Source organism: Dendrobium catenatum, unplaced genomic scaffold (genome assembly GCF_001605985.2).
Source record: "Dendrobium catenatum unplaced genomic scaffold, ASM160598v2 fragScaff_scaffold_621, whole genome shotgun sequence".
NCBI lineage: Eukaryota > Viridiplantae > Streptophyta > Magnoliopsida > Asparagales > Orchidaceae > Dendrobium > Dendrobium catenatum.
This window is the reverse complement of record NW_021319083.1, coordinates 5,910,621-5,931,675: the sequence shown is the minus strand read 5'-3', so window position 1 is coordinate 5,931,675 and position 21,055 is coordinate 5,910,621. Positions and strand designations below refer to the sequence as shown.

At 34.6% G+C, this 21,055-nt stretch overlaps 2 protein-coding genes across 2 annotated transcripts; one reads left to right on the top strand and one right to left on the bottom strand.

Moving 5' to 3' along the window:
* Positions 1–3,991: 3,991 nt before the first annotated feature.
* LOC110092193 (pheophytinase, chloroplastic) lies at positions 3,992–12,801 on the bottom strand. Its single transcript, XM_020816633.2, has 6 exons — positions 12,669–12,801; positions 10,592–11,360; positions 6,637–6,863; positions 5,586–5,777; positions 5,105–5,261; positions 3,992–4,377 (listed from the first exon to the last, which is right to left on the bottom strand). The coding sequence occupies exons 2-6, from the start codon at positions 11,339–11,341 to the stop codon at positions 4,132–4,134; spliced, it is 1,572 nt and encodes a 523-aa protein (XP_020672292.1). The 5' UTR covers positions 11,342–11,360; positions 12,669–12,801; the 3' UTR covers positions 3,992–4,131.
* Positions 12,802–13,634: 833 nt separating this feature from the next.
* Positions 13,635–15,420, top strand: LOC110092186 (basic leucine zipper 23-like). The gene is made up of 2 exons (XM_020816610.2): positions 13,635–14,012; positions 14,369–15,420. The coding sequence occupies exon 2, from the start codon at positions 14,475–14,477 to the stop codon at positions 15,138–15,140; it is 666 nt and encodes a 221-aa protein (XP_020672269.1). The 5' UTR covers positions 13,635–14,012; positions 14,369–14,474; the 3' UTR covers positions 15,141–15,420.
* The last annotated feature ends 5,635 nt before the right edge of the window (positions 15,421–21,055 follow it).

The following is a 21,055-nucleotide window of genomic DNA, read 5'->3' as shown; positions in this document are numbered from 1 at the left end:
TTGATTGCGGTCCTTCTGATCTTCATCACCAAACAACGATTTTTTTGACCATTGGTGTCTGCCGACTACAATCCTTTCGACCTTCATTGTCAAACAACGGTCTTTCTAACAACTGTTGTCCTCCAAATAGGGCCCTACCAACCTCAGTTGTCAAATAACGATCTTTCTGACCATTGTCCCCGGCCGACTACGATCCATCCGAACTCTGTCGTTAGACAACGGTCTTTTTTGCCTCTGTCACTTGTTGACTACGGCTCATCCGACCTAAGTCGCCAGACAACGGTCTTTCGAACACTGTAACCTGCTAGTTGCAGTCCTTCTGACCGTCATCGCTTGACAACGATCTTTCTAACCACTGTAACCCGCCGATTACAGTCATTCTAACCTCCATCACTAGATAACGGTCTTTCTGACCACTGTCCCATGTCGACTACAGTCCATCCAATAAACAATGGTCTTTCTGATCATTGTCACCTCCTGACTACGGTCATTGTGACCTTCGTTGCCAGGCAACGGTATTTCTAACCACTTTCTCCCGCCCATTACAATCCTTCGAGCCTCCATCACCAGACAACGGTCTTTCTGACCATTTTCGCTCGCCGTCTACAGTCCTTTTGGCCTCCATCACCAGAAAATAGTTTTTCTAACCATTGTCGTCCACTAACTATAGTCCTTCTGATCTCCATCACCAGACTATAGTCCTTCTGATCTCCATCACCAGACTATAGTCTTTCTTACCATTGTCGCTCGCCGACTACGATCCTTCCGACATTCGTTGTTATACAACGATTTTTCTAACCACTTTCGTCCATCGACTATGGCCCTTCCGACCTCCGTCACCGAACAACGGTCTTTCTGACCATCGTTTCTCGCCAACTACATTCCTTCTGACCTTTGTCATCAAACTACGGTCCTTCAATTGTTTTTTCGACCTCCCTCTCCCACCAACTATGGCCATGTCGACCAAACAAACATGTCAATATTGATTATTTTAATTCTCACCATGTGATGCACTCTATATGATGTATATTTGTTACATCATGCCAAAGTCTTCTCCCCAAGGAAGGATTTCATTTATAATCGACTGCAAACACTAATGGATTCATTTAAACCGGGTCAATCCCAATGATTTTTCCCCTTTTTGAGAGGGTTTTCACATAAAAATTATGATGTCTCTTATGAACATTATACCCATCTTTTATCTTATTGTGTTCTGGATCTTTCTATAAAGCTAAGACCATATGAACATTATACCCATCTTTTATCTTATTGTGTTCTGGATCTTTCTATAAAGCTAAGATCATAAATTTTATATTTCTCTCCCGCCACGAATACTCCAGGACGCAACATGTTTAGTCTAATTTGAAGCAATTATTAAAATAAAATGAAATGAAATTTAAATTTTATGGAGATGATGATTACCTATCCTGATAGTAGTGGTTGTTGCCCCCCATTGCCAAAACGGGGGCGATTATTTGGCGCGGCTTCTTTCTAGCTGTTTCGTCCATCTACTTGTATTTATTTGATCCACATTGTGTCAACTCTACGCCTTCATAGGTTTAACATTGCATGTATGAAAATGATTTCGTGCCATCTTTGATTCTCTAGTTATAGCAAAGTTCTTCAAATTGAACCGGAAAAAAAAAAGTTTCAAAGTTTAATCGGAATTTAACCGGATTCAATTGGATTATATATATATAAGAATTCTCTCTCTCAGCGACTTCTTGATGTACTTTTAACCTTGATGTTGGTTTAAAACAAGCTAGTTATTGAATTTGGTTTATGAAATATGGCAATTGCACATGGAGCCTTAGCCCTACAATTAAAACTTGCCATCTCGGCCTCTACTATGATGGCTTGCATTCGAAGGTGCAATCTAATCATTCTAATTTTTAGTTAAGAGTCTGTTTGGGATGGTTGTGATCTTTTATTAAGATGGATTAAAAGCTGGTGCAGGAAAAGTATTTTTTTTTTTAAGTACAAAAATTTTGAAAAAGTAATGAAAAAGCTGTAGCCAAACAAAATTTTAGGTGCGGTCTAAAAAAGTAAAACATGAAGAAAGTTGACTCAAACAAACTCTTAGTTTGTGACTAACACAACAATACTAACAATATATTTTTGAATGATTTAGGTTTCATTTGGGACAGGTTTTTTATTGCCTCTTAAAGCAGCTTTTTTTTTTAAGGGTTTTTTATTCTCTTAAAGTAGTTTTTTAGTACAAAATTAGTACTAAAAATTTGAATTAAGAAACAGTAAAAAAAATCGTCCCAAACAAACAAACATTGGATAACTTCGACATTGACAAATATTAGAGCTTCGTTTGGAACGGCTTTCTTCTTGTATTCTAAAATAGCTTCCAGTACAAAAATTTCTTGAATTTGAAATTGATGTATTAAAAAGACGTTTAAAAAAGCTGTCTCAAACGAAGTCTATGTTTGCTTAAAACTAGTGAGTTATTGAATCTGATTCATAGCATATAATAATTTGATTAAACTGACACATGTGAATATGATATATATTTCTTATATCCAGATTGCATCACCCAAAATATACAACAAAATTATAGTCAGGAGCTTACTTTGTTTTATTGAAGAGCCTTCTTTCCATATAAATTTAATGAACAAATCATCATTAGACCAGGCTTTTTTAGCAGGGGAAAATTGTCACATTCGATGCTGATTAGTACCATTTGGCATTCACAGAGATGACAGGCCGACTATGGCATCCCATATATAAACCCCATTTGCTGATAATTTTTTTCCTAGTCTTACCTACCAGCTTGATAATTCTAATAATCAATTGTATAGTTTAACTTGAAAATTAGCCTCCCAATAGCTCCCTTTTTTACAAAATTTAGAGCAAATTCAATCATAAACTCACACAGACAATCATATATACAAAATTTTAACCCACTGATCTAACGATTAGAGCCTAAACTCTCAACAAATATACTAAGGCTTCGTGTGGATCAGCTTTCTTACTATTTTAGTAAGTAGCTTTTTATTACAAAAAAATTTTTATGCTAGAAAGCTGCTCCAAACAAAGTTTGAGGTTTCGTTTAGAATAACTTTTTATCACTATTTTATCGTTCCTTTAAAAAAAATTTGCATTAGAAAATTGCTTTAGAAAGCAGTAAAAAAAACTATGCCTAAAATAAACTATTGTTGACTTAAACTCGAACTCAGTTTTTAGCAAAGCCTGGTGTTTTTCCAGCATTGCACACTATAACTCTACCTTATCAATAAAATCCCCTAAAAATTATAACAAAAAATAATCAACAATTTATATACAACAATAATAAAATAATATAGAAGATGAAGTATTTAATAGTGTTGAATTTAGGAATATAAATAGTTATTCTATTACATCATATATCTTTATTCATATTTAGCTATGTAGAATATTAGTTAATTTATTTTCACATCAATTAAATTTCTTTAGAATTTAAGAATAATTTATATCAATGAATATTATTTGTATCTTTATTATAATGTTTTGAATTGCAATGAATTTCAAAATTATATCTATAAAAATATGAATTTGGATTTCTAAAGAACATTAAGATACATTATATATATATATATATTACATTGATGTATAATTTGATTTTTTTTATATGCTCATTTTCTTAATAAAAATAGTTACAACTCTATAGTGTAGTAATATTAGGTTTAGGAACTCAAAACAATAAATTATAAGAGGAACTAAATTAATTCTCAATTTAAACCCAAAGGAATCATTACATATCAATTTTATATAATCAAAATACAAAGGCTTCATTTTAGGCGACTTTCTTATTATTTCTTAAAACAACTTTCTAATTAAAAAATTAAAAATTTTGTAGTAAAAAGATGCTTTACGAAGCAATAATAAAATCATCCCAAACAAAGCCTAAATTAAAACAAGTTAAAACTCTAAGTCTCAATTAATCATATATGAAAATTATTTGTTCTTCTTACTTAGTAGACTCTCAGTAAGCATTCCTTTTAACTTTTTCTGAAAAGAAAACCATCAAATTATGGAATCAATACTTGTAATTCTTTAACTTTCAACTAAAAATAAAAAAAAAATATTACACACAAATACAAAATTTACAAAGACCTGTGTGAATGGTGTGATGGAATGGAGGCATTATCTACCATTGGACAAAAATTTTGCAGAGCTTGAAGTGAGGGAAGACATCATCTGACCCCATAAGGAAACCTTCGATCCAAAATACTGAACTCGAACCGATTTCCGAGTTCCTTCTTCTCTGATGTATTCAACTTCTCTGGAGAATATCTTCTCAGTAAGTTCAGGCTGTTCAAGGAGAGGCAATGAGAGAGATCCTTCAGACTCCAGGCTCTTTATCCACCCCCGCAGCAGATAGTTCACAACCTGATGAGAAGAATTGAACAACTTATAAACTTTTATCACTGTAATTTCCTAAAAAGGTATTTTGAGGTGAAAGAGGACATTAATGTAGGAGTGTCAATTTTGGCTCACGGGTAGGGTTCGAATCGAATCCAGAATTGACCCGGCACTATTTGGGTCAACCCAAACCCGCCCCATTTTTTTGCAAACTAATCGATTTTTCGGACCCGAACTGGAACCACTTCGGGTCCGGGTCAACCCGACATGACCCGAATGACCAAGGATCAACCAAAAATTACTAATTTTCTGGTCAAAACGGGTCAATCTTGTGTTTTCAGTCCAAATGGGTTTTCGTGTCAAAAATCGGGTCAACTTTGGGTTAATGGGTCAACACGACCCGATTTTTGAAACTGGTCGATTTGTTGAACCCGACCCATTTTGGGTCTAGTTTAATCCTAGCCCGCAATTTTCGAGTCAGGTTCGAATCGGATTTTCAGGTCGTGTCATATATTTAATGTTACTTCGTTTGGGACGATTTTCTTACTGCTTCTTAAAATAAGTTTTTTAGCACAAATAAATTAATTTTTGTTTTAAAAAGTTTCTTTAAGCAGCAATAAAAAAGTTGTCCAATGCTTAAGATCAAAAGACATCATGATAAAAACTGATGGCCAACTTTTAGCTTCAAAAAAGGTATAAATCCAAGGAACAGATCAAAACTGCGAGACTATGGCAAAAAAAAAGAGTTGAATACCTCAGGAACCTCATCATGAGGACAGTGCCCTGCAGGACTAATCTGATAGTAAGGTGCTTGTGGTATCTGACGCTTAACTTTAAGGCCCCAAATTGGCCTAACCCAGGGATCATCTTTGCCATACATAAGGCAGATTGGTACATTTTGCAGATCACATCTGGACAAACAATTATTGAAATGAGAAGCCGCCAGTTAAAATGTAAATTGCAATGATTTCATGTTTTAAATAAGTAAACATTAACGGCTACTTCCTTCAAAGAATAACTCAACAGTAAAAGTGAACCCAAAAAAAATAAAAAATTAATAGTTAGTAATAGAGGAAAGACAGCTTTATTGAAAGGAGAGGCAACCAGTTAAAACATAAATTGCAATAATTTCAGATCAAATCAGTAACATTATAAGGCTAATTCTTTTAAAAAAGTACCCAGTGAAAAAAAATCAACAATGTAATGGAGGAAAGATAACCGAGTATTTTCCATACCTAGTCAATGCCTCCTGGAAAGATAGTTGACCCCTGGGAGCAAACATAATGGAAGCAAAAGAAGCCGCAGCTGCTGGATGTTGTACTATTTCAAGAATACGAGAAAAGACTTTGTCAACCTTAGTTGAATGGTCAGCATAGACTTGCTTCAATATTTCCTTTATATTACTGGGTTCACTAATCTTTTGCCATCTGGAGCAAACAAAATTGCAAATCAAATCAAGTCCAAAACTGTGAATAGACGCCAAGTTAGAAAAAAATAGAGAATTGACAATTGCAGCACTCAGAATATTTGTTGAGAAAAACTAAGCTGTACGATCCATTGAAAAGTATAGGCCTAAGGTGGAGTGTTCCTCTACCATCAAAAAGAAAACCATGGTAATTGAATAAATAAGTGGTAAAACTGGAGTTATATAGAAAGAAAAAATATTTCATTCTTTTGCGTTTAAAAATTTAAAAGGCTGTTAAGGCTCATTTGGTTGCTTGTAAATGAAAAACATGTTACAATAATGATTTTTTTGATCTCATTTTGATTTTGAAAATGAATTCTCACTTTTAAAGGGATTTCAAGAGGCTCATAAAGTTGGAAATCCTTACTAAGTTATGACTATATCAACCAAGATGATGAAATCTAGCAAATTCGTTATTTTTTAAGGCCTGTTTTCCAACTTCGAGCAAACAAATCTGCCCATAGATGCAATAAATACACAAATAGAATCAACACATTTTCTGGTTCCTGTCACATATTTGCAGAGCCCATTTGGTAATATATATACATAGCAGAACCATATATGAAATAGAGACAGCACTGTCCAAATTGAAATCAACTTCCTAATCTAACCATATATGATACTGAAAAATCACTCTATATCCCTGCTTCCAAAGGTTTTTCAAGTCTCAGAACGCATAATCATTTCAACTTCTACTACGCAAGGCTCAGATTCATGAAAAGAAGTCAGCTAATAAAAGAAACAATGCTCAGTTCATAAGTCAACAATAAGCAGCAGAATAGGTAACTAAAAGTTCATTGAGAAACAAACCAAATACCTACACGAGCTCAGTTAGTTTTCTCACGCTCGAAGGTAAAGGGAAAGTCCCAGCCCATGGGAAGATTCTGGACCACCTAGGTGACCTAATGGGGTTGGGTAGAAATCCCCAAAATGGCGTTGCATTAAGTAATGTAACCCCCTTAGCTAGCTGTGGATTGCAAGCTGCAAAGTACATAGCAACAAAACCACCAAGGGAATTGCCCACCACATAAACTGGTTCACCAATGACCTACAACATAAAATAAACAAAATAAGGTTTTGTTAATCAAGCTAATCAAAGCCAAAGGCAACCCAAAAACGTTTATATTAGCATGCTTCTATAATGCATGAATCATCACAAGCAACAGATATAATTACTGCAATTATTGTGGTCCTACTACGATTTGCATGCAAATGAAGTGGTAGGTGGCACAAACGAAAAAATGTGCATTTTTTTAAAAGCAGAAATTGCTAGAAATTAAAGAGAAGTGAGTGATTAAAGTAGTCCTAAAGGTAAAATTCAACTCAGTGTAACTCAGGGTTGGGCTTCATAATGCCGCTAATATGAGGTGGCATATGCTCTCATGAAAAAGAAATAGAGGATTAACAGGTCACTAGTTCCCAACTATATCAAATTTACTTGAAGAAAACATAGAAGAGTAGAGTTGAAGCACAATTAATAATGCAATTATAGTAAATGTCCAAGAATCTCAATTAAAATTTCGAAACAAATGAAATCAACAAACCAAATGAACAACAAAATGACTTTTTTTTAACCAAAATTAAAAATTATGTAAGAAAAGAGAAAACAAATGAAATTAAATTAAACCCAATCAAGACTAAAATCATACAAGCATATGAACTTTCTTAAAACTAGGAAATAAAATACAACTTTTTGTTTTACTATTATCACTGTCATGCGCTCCAACACAGATCTGACAAAATAAAAAGAACCAATATAAAAAATAAATAACTTCAAGAAATTTAAAGATTAATGTGTGCTTTTGATGAATATAAAGGTCAATATTTTCATCGAAGGCATTGTTGTCTGTTTTCAAAGAGTTAAGAAGTTCTGCTAACAGCCCAAGCATGCTTCGAAGCATGACTGAAGCCTTGAAGTCAAATTTGTCTCTTTTTTTCTTTTTAAGTTTGTGATGGAACTCGCAAGAAGATTGATATTAAGAAAGAAAAGATATTAGTTTAACTGATAAACTCTAATACTTTCTTTTCAGCTTGAAGTATTAAAAATTTTCTATCTTAACGTAAATGAAAAATTAGTTTTAATTTGAATTTATTTGTGGTGATGAGATAAAGTTAAATCTTAATTCTTCTAGTAATTTATTTTGGTTATTTGACCTTGTTTATGTGAAACTTGACCTTCAGAAGGAAGTTCACTACCATGAAGTTAGACATTCTCTTTGAAGTTGTTCCTTTTATGTTAAATCGAACCTTCAGATTTGAAGTCATCTCTTTACCATTGCGATAGTAGATTTGACCAAGTAAAAGGAGGTTCTCGATGCTCATCACTTAGCATCCTGAGAAAATACATAATAATAACAAAACTTTTTCAGAGATTAAACTAAAATAATTAAGATTCAGTGAACCAACTGTTTTTATGTGATATAGCAATTTAGGGTTATTCCCTTGTCTATTAATAAGGCATTTGTTTCATATTTAGGTTTTTCACTCATTATAAATCTTCCTGCTTCCCTTGCATCTTCTTATCCATTACTATTCAAAGATGGTAGCTTCAATCATTAAATATCTAAAGAATTTTGTGAAGGCACGGTGGCACCTTAAATCTTCAATAAAGGAAAGGAGTATATGTCTTCTTTTAGTGGAGCTAAAGCATGGTTCTCATTGAGCCTATCATGAGCGAGTTCCATAATAACTATTAAGACAATGAACAGTGCTTCTAAATTTCTAGAGAGAGATTTCTGCTCAGATGATGCCAAATTCATTTGCGAGAATCGTCTTCCTCCACATGCAGAGGGAAAAGTAGAACAAGAGCATCTTTAGGGCCCTATTCGAGGTGAAGGGCTTCAAGGAGGGTTCAATTCATTTATCATCAAAGAGTATCAAAATAAGAGGGCTCAAGCAAAGATTAAAAAATTAGAAAATTGATAACTCTTTCATGAAGTCCAACAAGACCTAATAAGACCAGAACAAGATTTTGGAGGGCATGCAATATAGTTCATAAGCTTTAATGATTGTCCATAAGAGCAAGATGTACTCGTCAAATGACACAACTAAGGCGTATTCACCCTCCCACCCCAGTTGAAAACTAAAAAACTTAAATTTTGAATTTAAAATTCAATTTTTATATGTAGCAGTGAGCAAGTAGCTACTAGCAGGTTTTGATATTCCTGGTAATACACTAACTAATGGTGATATACTATTAGAGTCAAATCTGGATTTTAGCACCTTCCTCAATCATGCGGATGAAAAAGAGAATCTTATTTTTGAAGGATCCTATCAAGAGGCAACGACTTGAGCGACACAAAGCCTAATTAGGCTGGTGCCCGATAAGACCATATTTGATCCATTCAACATCACATATACATCGTCAAATTGGAAAATTCAAATGCAATAATACATGTTAAATATACAAATACACTTGTAGAAGATTACAGGGGAACCAAAAAACAGTGGGGGGAGATAGAGAAGGATATGCAATAAAGAAGGACAAGGAAAAGAGTAACAAGGTAACAGCTTAGCAGAAAAGCAAGCAGATGGGTGGATGGAGGTAAACATTATCTTAAAATCAATAAACCTATTAAAAAGTTCTTAAAAAATTATAAATTTACATGAATCTCAATTTTTGTGCATTCAAGAAAGTGGAATAAGTGGATAATATATTGTATCTTAGCAAGGCGTGTTAAAGAGCGGAAAATGAATGAATTTGGGTTTGCCTTTGCTTGGTTCTAGCACAAGATTATTAAAAAGCTGAAAAATATTTTTCTTTTTATTATTGTTTATAATCAAGCCCGTCATGAACAACAAGCAAAGTTTGACCATCAAATGCATCAACAATTTTTGAATTGATAGCTTAGATTTTATGAAAAAAGTTTGAGGTTTCATGGTTCAAGGCTTTAAAAGCATCTTAGAACTTAAAAACTGTGTTGTAAATTACATTTAGAACACATTCAATAATTTTGAATACCAAAATACATGAGTTAAAAATGAAATTTACACAAATGTATACAGATAGAGAGAGAGAGAGAGAGAAAAGCATAACCGAGTTGGTTCTTAACTGTGTTTGGCTCACCGGCTCACCGCCCGGTTACTTAGCAAATGAGCTTGACAGGAGTAGTTTGTAAACATTGAGCTTTTTAACACCCCAGGTCTAAGCATCAAATCATATTGGTCTTTTCACAAGTATTTCCCAACCATAAAATATTTTAATTCATTTCCACTGCTTTCAATAAATGGTCATCCGAGTCGCTGCTTGATAATTCGGACACTTTGCAAGGCTTAGAAGGCAAGTACAATATCTAATTCTACGTATAAGTGGATCGATTTAGTGAACAGGAAATTAGATAGGTCAACATTAAGGTGATTCATGGAAGCTAGTAGAGCTCAATAATAAGGGTGTCAATGATGGTAACAGGAAAAGTAAGATGATTAATCCCCACGTAAAGCACTGGATAGAAATTCAAATGTTGCATGATAAATTGCATCATACTGCACAGCAGTTGTCAATCCGTTTCCATCACACAATGCAATAATTCACAAGTAGACAAACATAACCATGCACGCAAGAAAAAAAGAAAGAAAGAAAGGAGCGGGATAACATGAATATTATCCAAAACTATAAATATGTTTTGGAAGGACAATACTAGTTTACCTTCTTCAAGAACTCTTTCCAGAGGATTCCAGAAGTAGCTTATTTTTAAAAACTATCAAAACATATAAACAAACACAAGATATCCAAGAGGAAAATTCCAAATAATCTAATTTGGCACCCAAAATACATACCTGTTCTACAAATTGCTGAACTTGGTCTCTCCATAGATCTATAGAGTATACCAACTCAGTAGCCCAAGGTTCTGATTCATTTCCAAATCCCCATTTTGCATGTGGCTCCTCAGAATTGGCGTTATGAGAACAAGGAGCAGGGTCTTCAGAAGGCAATGACATGCCTTGTCCTAAGAAATCCAGTGCCCATACTCTATAATCACGACCTAGGTCTTTCAATTGCTTTTCATAATGGAAAGCCCCTACACCAAAACCAGGCAGAAATAACACTCCTGGAGCACCAATATTTTCAGTTCCAGATTTCTCATAGTGCACTGACAATTTTGGCTTCCATTCCCAATAACAACTACTAATTTGAGAACCATGATTGCCATTTGAATCATTGGGCAAGCTTGGAATTACAATTTTTTCAGTTTGATCAACTTTCGGAACATTTTTTAATCTCACATTTCCATCAACTACATGGCAGTTACAAGTTCCATCCCTGGCCGTTGCAATATCTTGACTATGAAGCCCCTCAAGATAACTTAGCAGCCTGATCCCCTCTTTCTCATCTAAATTATTGATCTCATAAGATTCTTGATCTGATCTCCTCAGACTAAAAGAGCATTTCAAAACAGAGGATGAACATTTTCTTTGCCCACTAGGGAAGAATTTGGATTGCTTCGAACTGAGCCTATTCTCTATAAATTTCACATCAGAACTATTAAATTTATATGGCAAAGGATGACTGAGAGGAAGCAATTCCATGTCTTGCAAAATATCAGTCCTGGAATGAATAAAACATCAGCAAATAAAGAAAGAAAGACTGATTCAGAACAGGTTCGTAACCAAGAAAAAAAAAGTAAAATAGGTAAGACTAAGTATTATCTGAAGAAAAAAAAAAACAAGGGCGGTGAAGTGTCATTGGTCTTATCTTAATAAGAGTTCCCAGCATAAAATCATTAAAAAAAAAAGCTTTTACGACAACGTAACATTAATAGAAATTTTCAATGTAAACTGCATTAGATGAACTATAGGCATGCACTCATGACACCAATTTCAATTAATATATAATCATAACACATTCATTTCATGGCCCAAAAAAACAAAGAGGAGATAGGATGAAAAACTAAAATGATCATAGCATATGCATGTTCATGGCCTTTAAATGTAAAAATAAAGAGATGCTGTTGAGGCACACAGTAGACAAACAATAAATCTAAGATGTCTACCAGACTCGTAGGTGAAGAATTATTTATTTTAATTTTTCCCACAAGCCTGTATAAAGTAATGATTTTCATAACAACGTTTATATGTTTTAAAGTAAAAGTTTACTTAGGTTTTCTACTACTGCCTGAAAATTTACACAATAACCTACTTCTTGAATAGACTGAAAACAATTTGAAGAGCTTGACCTAAAAGTTAATAGAGTAGAATGCCAACTAATCTATTTTAGGATTTTTTTTTATTTTGGACGGGCATGGGAAACAAAAAATCATAGTCTTCGTTATATTAGGGAAAGAAGACTTCACTTAACTAATCAAGAACTCCAGAAAGATGAAGAATAATGGTATTGAAACTAATTATTTCCCGTAATCAAACAACAGGAAATAGTTTATTGCCCAGAAAAATCAAGGAAAGCTATAAACTGAAAGAATTAGGTACGCTTAGATTAATTATTTCATTTCATGTTTTCCTCTTCCTCAATCTGGACAGAAAAAGAAAACAACTTGTTTGATCCTCATTTAGGATCAAATCTGACATAGAAACATCAAAACAAAACCTCGTTTTCTCCCAGAAACAAGAAAGAACTTCGAACAATTTCCGCATACACATATCCTTTCTAGGAATTTCTGAGATCCTACTCTACATTCAGCTGAAAGGAAAAAAAAAACAAACTTGACCTTTTATACTTCCAACTGAAAACAAGCATCAAGTAAGATCAGTTTCCGGGGAAAAATAAATACCTAAATTTACTTTCAGAATACTATCAACTTGTTATGCAAATTCAATAAAAAAAATTTAAAATTTTAGTGATGAAACAGATAAACAACTGATCAAAAAAACAGAAAAGTTCAATTGTTTTTCCTTTTACCTAAAAATCGGAACCGGAAATATAACAAAATCGCCCTTTCGTCTCTCTCTGGTCTCTTCCTTTGCCTCTGAAGCAATAAAGAGCTATTATAAAGGGTTGGGCTGAGAGATTTTAGAGGCAAAGTGGTCCCATCTCAAGCTCGAATTTTTTAGGCTATTGGTTGGCTGAAATGACTGTTGTCTGTTTTGTAGATGTTCCGGATGATAAGTCTTGACTTGCACGGCTCTTTCTGCAGGGAAAGAATCGCTGCGGTCGGCCATGTGCGCACGGGTCTTCCAGGTGGCGCAGGCGTCCCGTATGAAATCCCATGCAGTAGCACGTTGAAAATGAGAAAGATGATTTACAGCCCTTGGATCCGGACTAATGCGTCAGATTTGTGTAACGGGGTGTGTTAATTCAATATTGCCTTCGCCGTTCATATATTATTTTTGCCATTCATATATTATTTTTAATATTAACATCAAAAAATTATTTTTTTTCAAAAAAAAAAAACATCTAAATATTTATATTTATTTATTCATATTCCTTAACTAAACATGAAAGCCTTGTAAGCGTACATATGGAGATCTAGTTATATATAGGCTCTTCCAATGAATTAATTATTATATGTGGATGTTGCACGACGTTCAGAAATCAATTAAAATACGTCTGTCATCCCTTCGCTTGGTATCGCGGCTCAGTATTACATCTTCTACACCTTTATAATACTAATAATTATATGATTAGCCCTAGATTGAGAGGATCAGAATCCAGGTCATGCATATGTTAAATTCCACTGAAAATTAAAAAATATATATTTTTTAATTGTAATTAAAAGATGTATCACTTGTGACAGATTCATTTTACAGAATTATATATATAAATTTTAACAAGGCAAGCACTCTAATCCAATACATTAGAGTCCCTTTAAATCCATAGTTACCTGAGGTTGACTTGAAGCCCAATGGGCTTTCCTAGGTGGGTCACTTACTGCTCCTCACTTTTCCAAACCAATCGGCTTCTATTTATCAGATTCTGAAAAAGGAGAATCAAAGCTTTGTTAGCCTCAAAGGAAGAAGAAAAGGAGCCATAAAGAAAGAAAAATGCTCAGCTTCATCTTTATGGTGATTTCTGATCTTCATCGACAGAACTTTTGACGCCAATTCCTTCTTTTGATGCTCGCTTTCCACTCTTAAGAGCGATAACCATCAGAGATCGCACCGTTTGGTTAAATCGTTCTCTTTTGCTCAACTATAGTCTATAAGTAAAGAGTGATTAAGGTTCTTATCCTGCTTGCATCGCTTGGTTTAGTTGCAGATCCTACGCCAAGTTCCTTTTTTGAACCTTGATTTTCACTCAGGCGAAGTAATTTCCTACTTGGTCTTGCTCTAATTTCCCATACTAGCCTAAGCTCTCTTGAACTCCCAAATTTTATACTTCCTGATGCTTTACCTCTTAGCTTCACCCTCTTAATCTGATGGACTAATTGTTTTTTAGAAGTGCAACAAATTGCTTGGTTCCTTTTGATTTCAATAGTAAACTTCTACATAAAGTTCAAGCTATTCTTCTATGATATGTTGAGCTTGTTGAAATAGAAAATTGTATTATGTTCAATCTTATTAAAATGGTATTAATGTTACCAGAATAATCAACAATTGTTATTTTTTTATTGTTGTTGTCATTTATTTTCTATATTAAATAGCCTGCACTCAAACCTGTAGATTTGGTCAAGGCTCTTTTTTTTATACATCAAGGTCTGGTGGGAAGGATCAGTTGCATTCTGATTCACATTGAATTGGAATGGAATGACCAGCTTAAACAAGTGAGATGGATGATGGAGAAATAGACCATTCAAGCTACCCTTTGTTAGCCAATCCTCATAGATCAAGCTGTGGAAACTATGAGGAGTTGAAGAACAACAAGAAATGTACTCATACCCACACTTGCAATCCCCCAGGACCAGCCATTCCAACACACTCCCACACTTGCTACCACACTCATACGCAAGTGTTCTCTCCTGATGAAGATGATCTAGGTGGAGAAAATGAGTTGAAGAAGCCAACAAAGAAACTTTCAGGGAATAGAGAAGCTGTTAAGAAATACAGAGAGAAGAAGAAGGCGCATGAAGCTTACTTGGAGGAGGAAGTCAAGAAATTGCGCTATGTAAACCAGCAGCTCTTGAGGAGATTGGAGGGCCAGGCCGCGCTCGAAGCTGAGATTCTTAGGCTGAAGAGCCTTTTGGTAGATCTACGAGCTAAGATTGATGCTGAGCTTGGTGTTTACCCTTCCAAGAACTTGCAGTGCGCTGAGTCCGAGTGTTTCATGGGGCTTGTAGAAGGGGTTGGTATGGAAGGAAGCTGTTTTCCTGCTGTTGAGGATTGCCAGATCAACCAAATTGCTGATTTGTCTCTAAATTTGGAGAGTGTCAATGGCGTGAAGGTTGGAGGGAACATGCTATCATCAGCCTATCAAGCTAATAATTTACTTGCATGAAGGTTAGGAAAATTCGAAGACTTGGGCTTCATTTGGGACGGCTTTCTTACTGCTTCTTAAAAGCAGCTTTTAAGAAGCAGTAAGAAAGCCGTCCCAAACGAAACCTTGGAAGCTATTTTATTGTCTGAGTTGTTTTCTTATAGCTGTATAAAGTATGTTGAGGAATATTAGGCTTTGTGTAGAAATGACAGATGGCTCATAAGAAGCATCATTTATATATATAATATAAATATTGAGGTTTTGTTTTTGTATTGCAAGTTATGTAAATATTGAGGTTTGTCCATACTGTTATTGGCTTTGAAGATTTGTGGCTAATCTTTTTGGCAGACAATAAGAATAGTGAATTGCTGTTTTGGATGACAATAAAAGAACTACTTATGATACTGATATCTAGTTTTAGAGCTTGGTAAATATAAATAAGCTTGTTCCAGCATGATAGATATTATTATCCCCTAGAAACAGTTTGAGCGAGTTACAGGTTCAATTTTCATTATGACATGACAGTTCTTTTGTTTATTAAAATAGAGATAATGTTAGTTTTATTTGTTTTAAAAATAGTTTGAAAATGTAAAACAAATAAAATTATGGAGCTTTAGCAAACTTGGAACTGGTTAAAAAACTAACCATGCTGGAATATTGATCGTGTATTAAAAGATGCAACTGTGCAATAAAACTTTGCGCTAATTCTTTTCATTCTAAGCTATTTTCATTTTTCAAGTATGTTTACATATTGCTTTTCCATCTGTTTCTATGCGGGAGTTCAAGAATCATTGTGGCATCAGCAAGTCCTGTGATGTTTGAGCGCACAAGAAAAGATTTTCTCTAGCTAAGAGCAGAAATTCAATCTCAACTTCTCAGACTTGTTTTTATATCCTATTTAATTTTGCTAATTTTAACTCACTAGATCTTATTTGCATGTTAAAAAAATCTTCTGTCAAATGCTTCTAATAAGGAGAAATTATTCTGTGCAGACACCGGATGGTCCAGAGACCAATCAAAACGCGGCACGTCACGTAATATGCAGCGATACCAAGCAAAAAAATGATGTGACGCGTTCTGATTGGTCTCCGAACACCGCCCGGAGGCTGCACAAAATAATTTTTCTCTAACAAAAGCACTCTCAGATTGCCCTCTCCCCATCACACCCTTTTTCAAAAAATACAGAGAAGCCCAAGTAGATTAACTTCTTCGTTTTAAGTTCTCAACTATTGTCATGCAACCACAAATGCTTTTTCAACCTTTGTTTAAAGAAAATTGATTTTGGATATGCAATATCATAAATGGGTGAATTCAATCAGCTAACATGCACATGAAAGCATTCCTATATAAATTATTTCATTTGTATTCTTCAAATTATTTCATATCTTTTTTATATAATAAACATTATATGACCTATGATAAACACTCATTATAAGAAATATGTCATTCATTTCAATATAACTAATTTTCTTACAGAGATAAATCATAAATAAATTTATAATAATAATTAATTGAATAATTATCAAAAATAATTAATTCATTAGATTTTGAATATGCAAACTTATTATTATAAATTTGGAATATGAGTATCCATCTCAACTGCAGAAGAGTACTTAGTCGTCCACTTTAACTCTTACTCTATCTTCGTTAGTTTAACACCTATAATAACATCTAAGACATCCACATCAATTAATTAATTGATTAATTAACTATATATAATTTAATTTAATTTAATTATATTGTTTAGCTTAGTTAATCTTTACTCTTATAATTCAACTATAACCATATTTCCTTGAATTCTTTAATTTCTCAACGTTCTATTTATTATTAAATTATTAAATATAGCAATATATCATTTAAGTTATTTGTTTCGTTTAATTTACTATATCACATTAATTAATATATATTTTTATTTAAATATGTAGATTATCACTGATTTATTAAAATTTATAATTCTATATTTAATATATTGCGTCTATTCAACTATTACTATTTTCATTAAAACTTTCTTAAAATTTGCCATTCAATTTCCAGCTTTAGTCATTTTTATTAGATATTTATATAATATGAAGGGAAACTATTAACAAATTTGATTCTAGGTTTTTTTCTTCACTAACTTTTTTTTTTTTCTGGGTTTTTAAGAGTCAATCAAATTTTTTGATTCTAGGTTTTTTTCTTCACTAACTTTACTCTTCCTCGCAGAAAAACCATTAAAATTTTTCTTTAAAGTTTAAAATAAAAACTAAACTGTGGGTTTTCCTAATTCTAAACAAATAAAAAAGGAAATCGCAATTCAGTTTTATCCAGCAAAAGAAGAACTCTAACCTTGCTCAAGCAGAAGTGGAGTTAGTGCGGGATAAATGGAATCCCCATGTTTGATTAGCCCTCGCAAGCTGTTTGATCCGCATGCCCGCTTACCTCGCCTGCTCGAGCTCGTACACACGCAAATGCTCATCGCGAGCTTGTCCTGATGCCCGACGCCCGACGCCCTTGCCGTCGACTATCCCTCACATTCACTCTCCGACCATTCTCCAACCCCCGTTTTCTTCCTATTGGTCATCTCCTTCATCTCGCAATATAAAGCTGCGGAATCGGTTAATGTGGGCTCATATTACGCGTCATTAGTAGATTCTTTGTTTTTAATCGCTTTTTGCAATATCCCTAACTTACAAAAATTTCATGGTTAAATTTTGTATAACTTAAATCATTTACCACAATAATATTGTTATGGTATTTTTAAACTGCTTCTTAATGCTTGCTTTAGCAAAATAAAATCACCTTAATTTTATTCATACTAAATATTAATGTTAAGATTATATATTAATAAAGTTTGCGGATGTGATGTGTGTTCTAAGCTTTGGCTATCAACCAAAAGATTTTAGGTTCAATATTTGTGTATGTGATATGTTTGTAAGTTTGTCTTATTTGACTTAAATGTGAAGAAATTGTTGAAATTTTGATAGAGTTTCATTTTTTATGTTCATTTAAAATAGCCAGCAAAATCTTGAATAGTCGTCAATAAAAATGACACAGTATCGATAGCCATTAAGGGATGAGACTAGAGCTAGTCCCCAAACATCAAAGTGAATGAGAGTTAGAGGTGTGGTAACATGATTTGAACTTGTAGAGAATGGTAATTTATGACTTTTTAGTCATGTTATATGATTTGCATAAGATTGGAAGAGAATAAATGCGTAGAGAATGATCTATTTTACCTATAACATGCATAATAAGTTGATGGGGATGGATGAGATGGGCGTGCCATTGCGAAGCGGGTGATAAGCTGGAGCAGGGAACAACTAGGAGAACTGACGAGTGGACACTAGGTAGAGATCATAATGGCTCTGACCATGTAGAAGAATTTGATTGTCCTAGAGATCCTTGATGAGGAAATTGGATGCGTCAAATGAAATTAAACAGTTGTTGTCAGATGTAAGTTTATGTATGGAAAGAAGGTTATGTAATAAGGATGGAACATGAAGAAGGTTACGAAGAAATAACTTACCGTTTGATTCAGGAAGTGTAAGAATGTTGTTGCCGCTGTATTGGATGGGAAGGGAGCTGCCATTTGCGATTGAGTTGGAGTCTGCACCCTGGTAGGGAAGAGGTTGTTGAATCTTAATGGCAACCATTGTTAGGTGTGTGAAAGCACCATAATCAAGCCCCCATTCAGTTGGTGAGCTAAGTTGTTGATGAGTGAACATGGCCCGAGGTGTTCCTGGAGTGTAGCTAAGGTTGCATCTATGCCAACATGTGGTAGCTGTATGAACAGTTTTGTTACAGATTTGGCAGATTGATTTTAGTGTAGAAAATAGGGTTAATCCACCACTTGTAGGAGATGTAGGCCTGTAAAGGTAACCGCAACCTCGAGTGGATTGAGAAAACTAAAGATAGGTGTGGTGCCCTCTGTTGGGTTTGGTGCTGGAGGAATATAAGTCTACGTTGTCCTTGGAGGCAGAATCATCCTTGATCAATTCATTTTGGATATTGATCTCCTCACTGCAAAGCATAAAGCAGAGAACATCCAGTTTGATTGGGGTGAGGGAGGTGTGAATGTCCGTTTTGAAGGAGTTGTACTCAGACAGAAGGCCATTCAAAATATATAGAATGATGTCTTCAACATCAACTTGGGATCCAGCGGCAGCAATGTTATCTACCAGGGCTTTGATTTTTGACAAATATTGTTGCATGGTATTGTCGACCATGTTAATATTATGCAGTTCATTTTTGAGTTGGATGACTCGAGAATGGTTAGTGGGTTGCAGTCGGTTCTCCCAAGTGACCCAGATCTCATGGGTTGTTTTTAGATTGAGTATGTATGGGAGAATAGAGGGCAAAATAATAAAGAAAAAGGCAGAGACGATATTATGGTCAATAAGATTCCAAAGGCAATAGTCTGATGTGGTTACAGTGGAGGATGGGTTCTGCTCCGGTGGTCTCACTTGTTTTGCTAGTTAGGTGCCCTTCAAACCCGTTCACAGCAAAGAGTTTGAAGATTTGTAGTCTCCAAATTGAATAGTTCTCATTATTGAGCAGGTTGTTAACAATAAGATTGATATTGGACATGGGAAACTTCAATGGGGAGGGTATGGTGAATTTTTCCATAGTGGCGGAAAGGAATGAGGCAGATTAGGCATCGGCTAGATCCTGATCTCCCATCGGAGATTGAAGGGAATGCGAAGGCTGTGGAGCTTAATGCTCTAATACCATGAGAGAAAACAAAAGTGATGGAAATAACAACAAAAGAAGGAAATCAGAGCAGAGAACATAGATAGAAACCAAGAGAAGGAGAATTGATTTCAATTCATTTTCATTAAAAAAACTCCGTTACACTAGTTAGACACACACACACACATATATATACTAACAATTTGTCCATTTCGAGGTTATACTTTCTTCAAGTTGAGATCTTGAGCCCTTGTATCAATTATGTCATCACTACCATCATTTACGTAAAAGAATAAATAGAATATGAAGGCAAACTTTTAACAAATTGGAGTCTTTTTTTTAAGCTGGTTTTACTCTTCTCGCATGAATATTAACAAAAAAAATTATTTTAAATAAAAACTAAAACAAGGATCTTTCTTATTTGAAGCAATAATTAAGGCCCGATGGTGGTCAGGCAATGGTCTAACAGAGACGTAGGGGTGGTCCAATGGCGACGAGCACGCCTGAAGACGCCGGAACTCTGCCGGATTTTCGGGAAACGCCGGGAATTTGCATAACTTTGTAACTTTATGTGAAGTTGATTGTAAATTGATCGTCTTGATTTGTAAGACGGATCAACCTTTGTACTTCAAACAAATACTAGTGGAATTTTGCAACTGGGCGAGGCCCCGTGGTTTTTTCCCTTTTTTGGGTTTTCCACGAAAAAACCTTGGTGTTCACTTGACTTTTATGCTTGTGTTCTGAATACTCATACAACGCTAGGACGCAAATTTACAAACTCTACCGCCGCGTATATTCTAGCACGCAACAAATATGAAGGCAAACTTTTAACAAATTGGAGTCTTTTTTTTTTTTAAGCTGGTTTTACTCTTCTCGCATGAATATTAACAAAAAAATTTATTTTAAATAAAAAGTAAAACAAGGATCTTTCTTATCTGAAGCAATAATTAAGGCCCGATGGGTCTAACAGAGACGGTAGGGGCGGTCCAATGGCGACAGGCAGTGGTAAAGATTAGGCAACGAATGCCCAAAGGCAACAATCAAGCGGTGAAGGACATATGGTGGCGGCCAAGCAGCAAAGGATTGATGGCGACAGTCAACGTATGTTCCAATAGAGGTGGTAGTTGTTGTCTAATAGTGGCGGTCAGACAATAATCTGACAATAATGACAAAGCGATAGTGTTGATCAAGCGGAGCGCCGAAACTCTTCAAGTATTTGAGGTTTTTTGAATCTCTAGTGGAAGTTTTCATTCATGTATAAAATGGGG

Coding starts and splice junctions, on each gene's coding strand:
- LOC110092186 (XM_020816610.2), top strand. CDS start 14,475: ATGGATGATGGAGAAATAGACCATTCAAGCTACCCTTTGTTAGCCAAT.
- LOC110092193 (XM_020816633.2), bottom strand. CDS start 11,341: ATGGAATTGCTTCCTCTCAGTCATCCTTTGCCATATAAATTTAATAGT. Junction 6,864..10,591: donor TTCAGCAATTTGTAGAACAG/GTATGTATTTTG, acceptor TTTATGTTGTAG/GTCATTGGTGAACCAGTTTA. Junction 4,378..5,104: donor CTCATGATGAGGTTCCTGAG/GTATTCAACTCT, acceptor TCTTCTCATCAG/GTTGTGAACTATCTGCTGCG.